At 48.3% G+C, this 12,257-nt stretch overlaps 2 protein-coding genes across 2 annotated transcripts; both read left to right on the top strand.

Annotated features, from left to right (window-relative positions):
- The first annotated feature begins 2,231 nt into the window (after positions 1-2,231).
- On the top strand, positions 2,232-4,277 carry LOC131289473 (uncharacterized). The gene has a single exon (XM_058318740.1). It carries the CDS (start codon positions 2,232-2,234, stop codon positions 4,275-4,277), a length of 2,046 nt encoding a protein of 681 aa, XP_058174723.1.
- Positions 4,278-8,830: 4,553 nt separating this feature from the next.
- Positions 8,831-10,574, top strand: LOC131289477 (major royal jelly protein 1). Its single transcript, XM_058318745.1, has 3 exons — positions 8,831-9,657; positions 9,730-9,924; positions 9,992-10,574. Exons 1-3 carry the CDS (start codon positions 8,831-8,833, stop codon positions 10,572-10,574), a joined length of 1,605 nt encoding a protein of 534 aa, XP_058174728.1.
- The last annotated feature ends 1,683 nt before the right edge of the window (positions 10,575-12,257 follow it).

Raw genomic sequence — 12,257 nt, forward strand, 5'->3', positions numbered from 1 at the left:
CTAGCAAAGGTTCGCCAGATCAAGGCCAGAAAAAGAGCCGCCACTTCACATGAGGCTCGCCCAAGGGAAAACGTTTTGAAACGAGAGGTGTTTGGTTCTATTTCGCAAATCTGAGAACAAAGCCATCTCGTGCGCCAAGCGGGCGTGTGCCGAGAGTGATGGATGGTTTCGCGTTCCGGAAGCACTCCACGCGTCGTAGATCGGGATTGACTTAAGACGTTTCGATGGGAAACGATCAAAGGCTGTTGCGATGGAATGATTTTTGCCATGTTTCTTTTTTGTACGCTGATTGAGGCTGTATAAAACCATTCCTCAGGCGGCGGTGCGCCATCGAGAAGGAGCAGTTTAGGATACCGGACGCTCGAATTGGCGAACCGTTTTATAGGCGGGGAAGGGGCAGTTAATTACACTTTTATCGCAACAAGATTATAGCACCAAGCGCAATAAATGGAACGTGTGCCACACCAAGGCACGGGAGGTTTAAACTTCTTTTGTGAGCACATTGGGGCATTTATTTTAAGCAAAATTAATTACTCCATTCCAGTGCAAGGAGGTTAATTGTGGACAACATATTTTTGAACTTTGTTTCTCCGTTTTAGGGAACTTTACGAACCGTGTTGACCGATTTTGTTTCGTTTTTGTTCATTAAAGAGGTCTCTGAGATTTCTTCCAAGAGATAACAGAAGCCATATAACTTTCTGTTTCCTAAAAAATTAATGCTACTTATTGTACCGAAAGAGCACCACAACTCAATGGCCGAGACTCTGGATATTAGATTTCTGTTTACAAACATCTCAAGGTAAGCAGTGTCCAAAAGACAGCAACCCAATTAACCACATGCGGTGTGGAGAATGCAGTTTTTGGCATGTTTCACCACTCGTGTGTTTTTAATCATTAGGGTATAATAGATCAAATTTCAAATCAAAAGAGAAACAAAAAAAGATCCCACGTTCACGTGGTTGGGTAGGATTTCATTTGAATGTCGTTTAATGGCACATGCGCGTGCCTCATCACCGTTACTTATCATAAAAACGAGCATCTAATCTAACACAGTATGTAGTTGAAATGGATTTGTTCTGTTAGTTTGATTTGTGTAGTACACGCAATTTAATGTTTGGTTACGAAATTCTGCGTTCTGGGGTAGGCAACTGTTGGCGAGTTGTTCTTTTTGTACCAACAAAGCAGATTTTCTCCCTGGTGTGGTAAAATGCACCAGTATGTCTTTTGATTAATTATTTAATGTTTTGCTTTGCATAAACTTTGCATTTTTCACCCACAAATGATAAACTTATCAATATCGATGCTCCAAAAATATCAAACATGTAATCAAATAAGTACAGACGTGTTGCCTGCTGTCCTCGTTTGAACAATTTTTCCTCACAATTTAAAACAATGCTTGAAAAGAGGTATCTTGACAATTTTGGTTTTCGCAACAATTAGGGAGTTTCAATGTCATTTTGGTATGCTTTGGCAATAGAAGACATGTAGGAGAATTATTTCGAGAAATTATGTTTTGGATATTTTCTACGATGAACGATAAGAAATTAGTTATTTTCGGGCTGCATATTGCCTCACGTTCCCTTCATACTTGCTTGATAAGGTGTAGGCCAGCTAGTAACGGTTTGCCAACCACTGAAACAGGCTTGATTGAATGTATTTTTAACCCAACACAACGACCTTGAGTGAGAAAAAAACACGCGATCCTGTAAACTGTACAGGAGACACCGAAAAGGCGTACGTTACTTCGATTCGGATATTGACGAAAGATTGACAACAACAACCGCTCGGGTGTCACAGCCCATCGCCCGCTGCTCGGCCGGGTAATGTGATACCGGGTAAAAGGATCACTTGGCAGTGACTGTGACAGCGCGTATCCGCGTGTTTGGTCGTTCCGACAAGATAGTTGCCGTATTTTCGGACGCCAATTCGATGAAAGGTTAATGTCAGGTGTATGGAGTCGGCTGATGGGAACAACTATCTCTCGGACGACTTGCCCGCGTGGTGCTCGTAACGGTTCTCGAGACATTATGGGTTATTTGGGGTGAAGAGTTTGTAATCAGCGTGCAGTTATGATTATGATAAATCAATAACAATAATCGTCCCTTACTTGTTTGCTTAGGGTTGATACGGAGGACGATGGTGGATCGCTTGAATAATAGATGCCATAATTGGAACGATTTTGTTTGCCCATCGTGCTCGCATCAGGTGTGATCCCGTGGGTATAAATAAGGATGCTTCCCGGAGCAGGACCGAACAAACAGCAAGTTTGTTTAGTGTTGCACGACATGTGTCCCCAGGCAGGTGCTCGCGTGACACCGATATTCCTATCGCTGCTGCTACTGCTGGCCATCATCGAGACGCACCGAACGGTCGGGGACATTCCGGTGGACGAGTATGACGACGAGCAGCTGTTGACGGTGGTGCCCTGCATTCGGCGACTGTGCGAGAAGTACTTTCACTCCGAGCGCGCGATGAAGGGCTCGCTGGCCATCATCAACATCAAACCGGACGCGTCCGCCTTCCAGCTGAACATCCTGAAGTCGTTCAACGAGGATGCCCGCCACGAGATGGGAGTGATGGTGAAGGACGCCCGCAAGAAGCACTGGAACGCGTCCCACGTGACGGAGCGGGCCAAGAACTACCTGATGCTGATTGGGGACTCGTCGGAGCTGGCCGCTCCGATCCATCAGCTGCGTCGGCTGCCAACGTGGAACCCGCTGGCGCAGGTGGTGGTACTGTTTACCTCCGAAATGACTCCACTGGTGTTCGAGATCGAGGTGCGGAACGTTCTGCAGGAGCTGTTCGACAACTCGGTGCTGAACGTGAACGTGATGGTGCAACGGTACAACACGAGCGTGCTGGAGGTGTGGACCTGGTTCCCGTACGAGAGTGGCGGATGTGCGGACAACATCGACCAAATCCGGCTGGTGGATGAGTGCGAGTACGTCGAGGTGGAACCGGACGAGGAGGCGAACGTGCGGGGCTCGTGGATGTTCCGCGAGCGACACCACTTCTCCGACTTTGGGCCCAAGATCCCGAAGTACTACAACTACTGCCCGCTGAAGATTTCCACCAGCATCTGGGAGCCGTTCGTGGTGGGCAACGAGAGCCTCATCGAGAAGGGGCTCGAGGTGCTGATGCTGGACACGATCACGGCCCGGATGCGCCTCATTCCGGTGTACAACGTGATCGAGGCGTCGCGTGCCACGGCCCGCATCACCGCCGACAACCAGACGGGCCTGTACGCGGACGTGATCCAGCGTCGGACGGACCTAATGATCGGTGGGCTGTACGAGAACCCGATCAGTCGGAAGCTGCTGTCCGCCACCATTCCCTATTACCAGGATGACCTTACCTGGTGCGTACCGACGGCCCGGCACGCGCCGAAGTGGCTGAACGTGTTCATCATCTTCAACATCTGGACGTGGCTGATAGCGATCTTTATCATTTTCGCGGCGGCCGCACTCATGTACCAGTTCAACTACGTCGAGGGCCTGTACCGTGAGAACTACACCTGGGTGTTGCTCCAGTCGCTCGCGTTCTCGCTCAGCGTGTACGCACACTACTGGCCGCGGCGTGTGTCGATCCGCTTCTTCCTCATCGGGTACATGTTCTACGGGCTGCACTGGAACGCCGCGTACCACAGCTTCCTCATCTCGGTGCTGACGCGCCCACGGTACGAGATGCAGATAGCCACCGTCGAGGAGGCGATCGAGGCAGGGTTTCAGTTTTCCGGCGCCGAAAGTACCCTGCCCCACTTTGACAAACCGGATGCCATCTCGCGCCATCTGGCTGCCGTGTACCGGGTATGCCCTCAGATGGATGAGTGTTTGGCACGGTTGCGCACGGAGCGCACGCAGGCGGTGGCCATCTCCCGGGCGCACTCGAGCAACAGCCGGCTGATCGGTGAAGCGGAGATGTACTGCTTCCCAAAGACCGAAAACGTGTACACGTACTCGGTGAGCATGCTGGCCAAGAAGGACTTCCATCTGCTGCCGAAGATGAACGACCTGATACGGCGCATCAGCGAGTCCGGCCTGCTCGGGAAGTGGCAGAAGGAGAGCCAGAAGATCCGCATCGACGAGGGCGACGAGGACGACACGGTCGGGGCCGACGGTCAGACCATCCTCCGGCTCGATCACATCGAGGGTGCGTTCCTGCTCGGTGCCGTCGGCGTGGGACTCTCCCTGCTGGCGTTCGTCGGCGAGCTGGTGTACTACCGGGCGAAGAGGAAGTACCGATGGCGTAATAATCTTCTCGATCGATTGATTTGCTAACCGCAAAGTATAAGCCGATTCGGGTAGATGTTTTTTCGGAAATCCACCATCGGCGGCCATTTGTGGGGAACTCAGTAGAGGGGACTGATTGAAGGCGCGTGCTTGCGGAGCCTTGCTGGCGCGTGCCGCGTGAAAGGGAAGTTAGCGACCTTGCGCATAAGCGCCCCGACTGTGTAAGGAACTTGTTCGCGACCGTTACGATAGCCCCCGGGGGTGGCAAGTTTGCCTTACTTTAGCGGAGGGCGTTTTTCGCCTACTTCTTCTTTTGCTGCTTGAGTGATCGGCTTTTCGGCCTGGACGAAGAAAACACGGCCCGGGGTAGCTTTAGCCGGTAGCCAAACGATGGACGGACGCTACCTATCATTAAACGTTTTCGACTGAATGGCCGACGGCGCCGATAAACAACCGTTGTCAACGGATAACGCTAATTCGCCCGACAGCGCGCTGGAAGTAATTAATGCGATCGCACGAAAATCTCCGTTTTCCGTAACACCGCGAACCATCCGCAACCGGGGCGCCTGCCCGGAAAAAGGCAATGTAAAGTAGACGGTAAGCCGATTGGAAGCCGCATACAATTGTTGAGGTAACCAGGTTTCGATACGTTTTGGTCCACGGGTTAGCTAGGTGCGATAAAAAAACACAACGTTTTGCTTTGGAAGTGATGTCTCTGATTAAGGAAATAGTGGGTCGTAATCGTACCGGATATTTTTGTACCACCTGTTTATAATATCTTTGTTTAACCAGTCAAATTCTTACTTTGAAGAGTCATAGCTAGGCTTTATTTTCCACCATCTGGAAAGACATCGTATTCATCGAACGAAGAACGTCCCGGACGTCAAGTTTGAGAATAAAAGTTGTTCGATGAAGATCCTGGACGAACCCTACAAAAATTCGCAAAGACTCTTGAAGTATTTCAGAAACTAATTTTCGATCAGTGAAAAGCATAAGGAAAGGTCCGAAATGTGAAGAATTGCGTACGAGAGACATCGAACGTCGTTTGTTTACTTGTGAGAGATGGTAAATATTTAGAACCATGAATTGGAAAAGTTATGAGCTTTTTGGTGTTCTTTATACATGAAAATTTACTAAATAAAATTCAAATATTTTGTTTGATAAAGTACTTAAAGATATAGTTATTGTTTCAAATAAACGAAAATCACGAAATCAAAGGGTTTACGTAAATCCAGATCTTGGTCTTCCAGGTCATGGACTAGAACATAAGTTTTATGGACATTTTGTGACCTCAAACAATATCTTCTGAAAACGTTCTCCAATTCGCGGAGCCAATGCTTCACGTATTGCAAATAAATACCGTTTCCATTATATCCCACAGCGCACTCGTAAATAGTGTTTAACGTATCATGTGGCCCAACATACCGCCTCGCAACAGCGGCCTGCAGAGTGCAAGGTTTTTCGTCCACAGAATCTATATTACGTAAGCTTTGGGTTTCGAGCCACGCGCCCCGCATCCTAAAGGGGCATATTAAGAGTGCAAAGTGCAGAAAAAACCCCTGCTCCTCCCCCACCGACGTTCGGGTTCGGTCTCCTGGAGTGCATCTCGAAAAAGGAAAAGCGGCCGCGGCGGTTTGCCCTCGTGCGTCGAGGGACACACGACTCGACCGGGTTTTTCGAATGAAATCTCTGCACGACACTCGCACGGCACGTGCAGGCAGGTTTCCGCGGAACCGGTTTGTTTCCGAAACGTTGCCAAAATATTTGCCTATTTGTATGAGATTTCGGTTTTTTCATTGTTCCGCCACAGGATGTCGCACCTCTAAAACAGAAAAACGCATTAAGAACACTATAATTAAGTTTAAGGAAAGGGGGTTTAAGATTCTGCTTTTAACTTTAGTCCAAGAACGAAGGAGGCGGTGAACCTGAAGTGTACGAGTGGATCGGTTTTCAGGCGGGTTTTGGTGTTCTCAGGGAATCGAGAAGTTTAATTTTAGGCTGCAGAAGGACACAAGTGAATGTGGAGAGTACTACCGTACGTACTCCCGTTAAATTAAGCGGATATCGTCCACGTTTGAACTGGATTCTCATAGCCAGCTGCCTGGGACCAGACGTCTTTCCTGTGTAAATTAAAATTTCAATTTCAAACCTTATTTAGTTTTGATCACAGTGAGGTGAAAGTAAACGATGGCATGATTTTGACAACACGCTGGACAGTTTTCACGACGTTTGTGTCCACTAAAACGCCCACTCACTTTCGCTGCCTCGAGCAAGCAAACGCTCAAGTACTTATCTATTCTTGTGCACCCTGCGGGTCACGATATGCTCCCAGCCTTTGGTTGGCAGGTTTGGTTTCCTCTTCCTCCCATACCTTGTCGATGGGAAAAACGTTCTTATTCTTCACAGGCACGCGCGCGGGTCATTTCGATTGTGGACCGTGTGTTCCTTTTTTGTGTTTAACTGTCGTTAGCTGGCCTGAGTCAGCCATTTTTCGGACGTTTATCTGTGTACCGTTTGCGGCAAACGATCGACGACGGGCGGTGCCATAATGTCAAAACCAAACCAAACGCCGTCCCGAGTGTGTCCAACGACGACGTTTCCTAATTGAGCCATTCGTCAGAGGTAATGGGTCAGCTGGGGCTGGGATGGTGGGAAATTTTGTGCTGCCCGAACACGACACGCGCCATGATGGATGAGGCCGGCAGGCAAATAGTTGCAAAGCGGAGTAGTTGAGAAATTCGTTCGGTCCGTGCTTATGACCTGTACCCGATCGTTGGAGGGCATTGTTGGCCTTGGCGATGAAGGGACTAGGGGGGACAATCACTGTAGTGATACGGTTTAAAGCGATACAAGAAACTGAAAGTATAGAACAGATCAATCTGGTGCATGGTAGAATATTTAAATAAACAACATAATAAATAATTTTTGATAGGCAGTACAGCCTCTTATGCCATACGTTACCATATAGACAAGAAGAAAGAGGTCAACATGAAACAAGTATCGTTTGGACGTACTGTCCATTTTTCAGGAGGCGTATAGATAAATCCTTTCGCTTCAAAATATTCACATGACCTTACTGAGTTTTTGGAGGACCAAGCAATGCAAATTCTGTCAATACACATCACTGTTTTATCGCGATATCTAAAACGTGCCGAAGGTAGAGAAAAGAATGAAAATGTTCCGAACCCCACCTCCTCAGACTCCTTCATCATAAATCTACCTCAATCTCCAGTTTAGTATTTTTTTTTATTGGAGTTGACGAAAGGACTCACATGATGTTTTAATTTTTTGCACCGTGCAAGACGCAGTTCCAAAATAGATAACTTCAGCCCACTGGAGGCCTTGACGGGTATTATTTTGAGGTCGCACGTGCACGGGACAGTTCTGGGGAGAAATGGTGTTGCGTTGGTCTCCACCCCGTTCCGCTGCACCGCCACAAATTCACCGAGCAAACCCGATAGCATAAGTGCACGGTGGAAGGAGGCCCGATCCGATCCGGTCCAGTCGGCGATTTCGCCGCCCGCCTATCGCGAAACGCATCAAAAGAGGCCGGACGAGCCCGGTACGACCACAGTTGCTGATCGGTCGCGAATCGGTGCAGATCGTCGAATCGGGTGTGTCCGTGTAATCGCCGGGCAGTGCGCATTGCAGTGTCGAAGGAGTTGAGAAGACTATGTAAGTGTTCCCCCGTTCGGTAGCGTTCTGGTTGGCAGAAGTTGGGCCTTTGGAGAACTGAAAGTGAAAGGTTTCATTTACGATGAAGTCGGGAGTGGCAAGTGGAGTGACGATTTATAAGACTGCAGTCTGGAGTGGTTTTGTGTGCAAAGTGGTGCCTCCATCCTTGTCCCATTTTCTGTGCCAACGTTCCAGAATGTGTCCACTCTAGCAGAGTTCCGTTAAACTGTAACGCCTGTAGCAGAGGCTGGAGCATTATGAGGCCAACGGTTCCGCTGTTGGCCTTGAGTCCACCGTTGAGACGAAGGCCGGTTTTGTAACGATCCATCTACGATCGCAAGCTATTATGGCAGGAAAATGTGTAACTAAATCCCGTGTCCATCGCGTGGTGTCTCATCATACGGCCAACAATGTCCGAACGATACACCGTCGATGGCCCTTTTTGGTGTGCCGTTGTGTGTACAGCATTCGTCTTGGGAACCGTTCCGTAAGGAGTTTCCGCAATCGGGAAAACGTTGTGTAAATAGATCGTCTCTGGTTCATTATCTTGATAATGCGATGCGAAGGGTGTTTTGTTACGAAACATCTTGGATGAGGCATGTGCTTCTGCGTTTTGATTTATGACCGTTACACGTTCGATCAATGGAGTTTTAATATTTCGCACCTCTACGTGGGCGAGAGCTACTCAAGCGAATCGACAGGAAATTAGAAGACGTTCATTGAAATTGGTTTCAACAATCACTACGAGCGTGGTTTTCCTTTTTTGATTTATTATGCAAAGCCTCCCGGATTGGATAAGGAGTTTTGAGGTTGATTTTTCACATTTTTCTTTCAAGCGAACGACGGTTTATTGTTTGACTGTAACCGATTGTAATCGACTGTGGCAATTAATCCAACATTTTCGCAAACTATTGTAGCTGTTCAAAATGCGTGCTTGGAGTTTCTTAGCGGCTTTATGCTGCTTGTCAGGCGGCGTACTCTGCCTCACCGATGGAGCGCCCAAAATGGACGTCGTGAAGCAGTGGAACCTGCTGAACTTTAACTTCCCCTGGGACTATCCGGCCAGCAACAAGCAGTTTTTCAACCCGGAAAACGTTGTAGTCACCGGTTTGGAGGTTGGCTACGACCGGATCTTCCTCGCCACGCCACGACTCTTCTCGGGCGTTCCGGCCACGGTATCAAGCATTCCGCGTGGAACGAACGGAGACTCACCGGTGCTGCAGGCGTACCCCGACTGGACGCATCACCGTGCGGCCACGAAGGAGTACAACTGCTCCGACATTGGTCTGGTGTCGGTGTATCGGTTGCGCATCGATTCGTGCAATCGGTTGTGGGCGCTTGATGCCGGAGTTTCCCGCTCGCTGGAGGACTACGAGATAACTTGCCCGCCCAAGATCTTGGTGTACGATCTGCACACGGATCAGGTGGTGCGCCGTATCGACTTCCCGCCGGAGGTGGTCCGAGGGGAGTCACTGTTTACCAACCTGATCGTGGACGAGACGGGCTCGCGGCCGGAGAACAACTGCGACGACGTGTTCGTCTATATCTCGGACACGGTTGCGCCGGGAATCGTTGTGTACGACAGTGGGAAGGATCTGACGTGGCGCGTTAGCCATCCGGCGATGTATCCTGATCCGGACTTTGCTGAGTCTTCTATCCTCGAGCATCGCTTTACGTTGATGGATGGCATTGTTGGGCTGGCGTTCGATATGGAAGCTGGAATCGTTTACTTCCAACCTCTTGCTACCGATCGGTGAGTTCATTTCTAAGTGGTCTTATCTATTTCTAAAACTGGAATGATGACTAACACTTTTTCTTTCGATAGTATTTTCTCCGTTACAACTACAGCACTTCGGGCTGGACCGTTGCCATTCGGAAAGGAACTCGCCGTTAAGCTGGTTGGTCGCAAATCCTCGCAAGGAATTGGTCTCGCTGTATCCCCACGCGGTGGTACGCTATTCTACGCGCCCCTCTCGGAGACTGCTATTGCGTCCTGGAATCCACGAACGAACGAGCATCGGTGAGTTGAAGACTAATGATTTCCATCAAGGGATTTTAGTTTACTAAAGACTATCGGTTGGTTGCAGGATTCTTGCGCACGATCAAGATAAGATCCAGTTTGCTGCCGATCTTCGTACTCCGGATCGCGACGGAACGGCGCTGTACGTGCTGACGTCCAAGTTCCATCGGTTCTTCTTGAGAAACCTCGACGCCAACGAGTTCAACACTCGCATCCTGCGCATCGACGGAGTCGTCAACCCGAGCGGACAGTTGGCGACCCAGAGCCATCTGCGACCAACAGTGCCCTACGAAACGCTCACCGGCAACGCATACTACCATCCATCGGTGGTAATCCCAGTCCCATACAAACCGCTACCACCGGGACAAAGCATGGCATTGCCTCCGCCAGCCTCAACCTCCACACCGATCGGTTTGTTCAACTCCCAGAACATCCCGTTCGGTCAGAATCCTCTCGCCAAGAACCCACTCGATAAACCGAAACCCTCATATCCCTTCTTTTCGCTCAACAACGGTGAGAAAAACTTCCCACCTTCCCGACCCTCTTACGGATCGGTGGGGTTCGTGCCGAAAATAAATCTCAACTTCAACGATAACAATCTGTTGCGGTATCGAAAAAGTTTGCCAGTGAACCAAACGATCCTTCACTGAACGGGAGAGGAGGAGATCGTAGTTGTGTTGTGTAAGATATAGCAACTTTTCTTTTGCAACAGCGTCCGGAAGGAAGCACAAGGACAGGAAGGAATTTCCGGGAAGTAGGACCGAAGTTGATGCGCATTAAGCCATTTAAAACACTGCCTATATTTGACGTAAGAAATAGACAAACTGAAACAATACTCCATAGCTAATATTCAATAAAAATTCCCTTAGCGTTTATTTTATAAAATGTGTTTTATAGTCGGAAAGAAAATTGACGAAATTCGAAAGGAAATGCTGCGAATAAATTTCATTTACAATTTCCTGCGTACGAACGGCCTAGGCAGAAAAATAGTAAGGGTATTGAAAAGAAATAAGTCTATTGTTTCGAAGAGTCCCAACGACAAAACACCACGTAACGTTTCAAATTTTAAATGTGTTCAGCCTGTTGCATACCTTTGGATGTAGCAGCATGTCAAGCGTTTTATTGAAAAACGCTTCAGCAATTTAAATCAAATCATCCAATCGGGCGATCGAATAAATTATGAGTGTTTTTTTATTACAAGGGTAGCTAAAAATAGGTTATATAAAGGAAAACTCATTGGAATAATGATCAATGGCAATACCTAAAGATGAAAAAAGTTTTATAATATTCTAGCTTCATTCAATCAAGCAATACGCATCAGTTATGCTTCAAGATTCGACTGTATTTTTGAGGTTTTGAAGAAATGCAGAGCGCAAAATATTGTGCGAAGGATTATTGGAAACTCTTGGAACTGATTGGATAGACGGTTAGAGGAAATTTTGGGCCGGTTGATCATCAGTAATCTGTTCCCTTAGTGACCTACTTTACGCCGGTGGATTTACGAAATGAAAGCGGTTTGCAAACCGTTTCCCGTTAACCGCTTATCTAGCCTGCACGTTCTAGCTAATCGCACAAATCATCGCGGAAGAAAGAAGGGAAAAATCGATCGGTAACGATCCCGACCGCTTTCGCTACGCACGATTAGCCCTCGATGCGCAGCACCTGTCGATGTATCGATACGAGTTAATGTGTGATCCAAATTTAATGAGCTTAAGAAGCGCTTGCCTGCTTCCCAAAACCGACCGGCATTTCCGCGTTTTTCCGGTGCGCTTATATCTCGTGCGCATGTGTATGTTGCATTGTGGTGTGTGCAATTGAACCTCACGGTTTGTTGATGGGTAATGTGAACCCACTTTGGTGATTCTTTCTCTTATTCCCATCTTCCCAAACCAGCGAGGCTTTCGTTAACTTCGTTAAGAGAGATTTTCTCCCCGTTTTTGTTCCCACCCTGAAAACTCGGTCGTGTGCGAAGGAGTTCCTTCCGGCGAAGATCGCTTTTAATCACGTGTGAAAATTCACCCTCGCATCCTCGTTACATTTCCTTTCCTCACCACCCGTGTGACCCACGGCGGGAAAGCCAACGTAACGAATTCGTGTGGGTGGAAATCGTGCACTTTCCACTCCGGGGCTGCCAACGTACGAGTGAAATTCTTTCCAAATCTATCCCACGCCCCAAGCTCGGACGATGTACGCTTTGCGCGGTGATATGTTCGGAATGAAGTATGGATTTTTCATCATTTCTTTCGGCATTTCGGAGGAAAAATGGAGCTCGCTTTCGCGAGCGCGCGTGTATGAAAAGAAGAACTCAGCAACTCGGTGCGTGTTTGTAATTG

Source organism: Anopheles ziemanni, chromosome 3 (genome assembly GCF_943734765.1).
Source record: "Anopheles ziemanni chromosome 3, idAnoZiCoDA_A2_x.2, whole genome shotgun sequence".
Classification (NCBI taxonomy): Eukaryota; Metazoa; Arthropoda; class Insecta; order Diptera; family Culicidae; genus Anopheles; species Anopheles ziemanni.

Excerpts from the sequence above, each read along its gene's own strand:
- LOC131289473 (XM_058318740.1), top strand. The coding sequence starts at position 2,232 with ATGCTTCCCGGAGCAGGACCGAACAAACAGCAAGTTTGTTTAGTGTTG.
- LOC131289477 (XM_058318745.1), top strand. The coding sequence starts at position 8,831 with ATGCGTGCTTGGAGTTTCTTAGCGGCTTTATGCTGCTTGTCAGGCGGC. Across the intron at positions 9,658-9,729 it reads CAACCTCTTGCTACCGATCG|TATTTTCTCCGTTACAACTA; the intron begins GTGAGTTCATTT and ends TTCTTTCGATAG. Across the intron at positions 9,925-9,991 it reads CCACGAACGAACGAGCATCG|GATTCTTGCGCACGATCAAG; the intron begins GTGAGTTGAAGA and ends GGTTGGTTGCAG.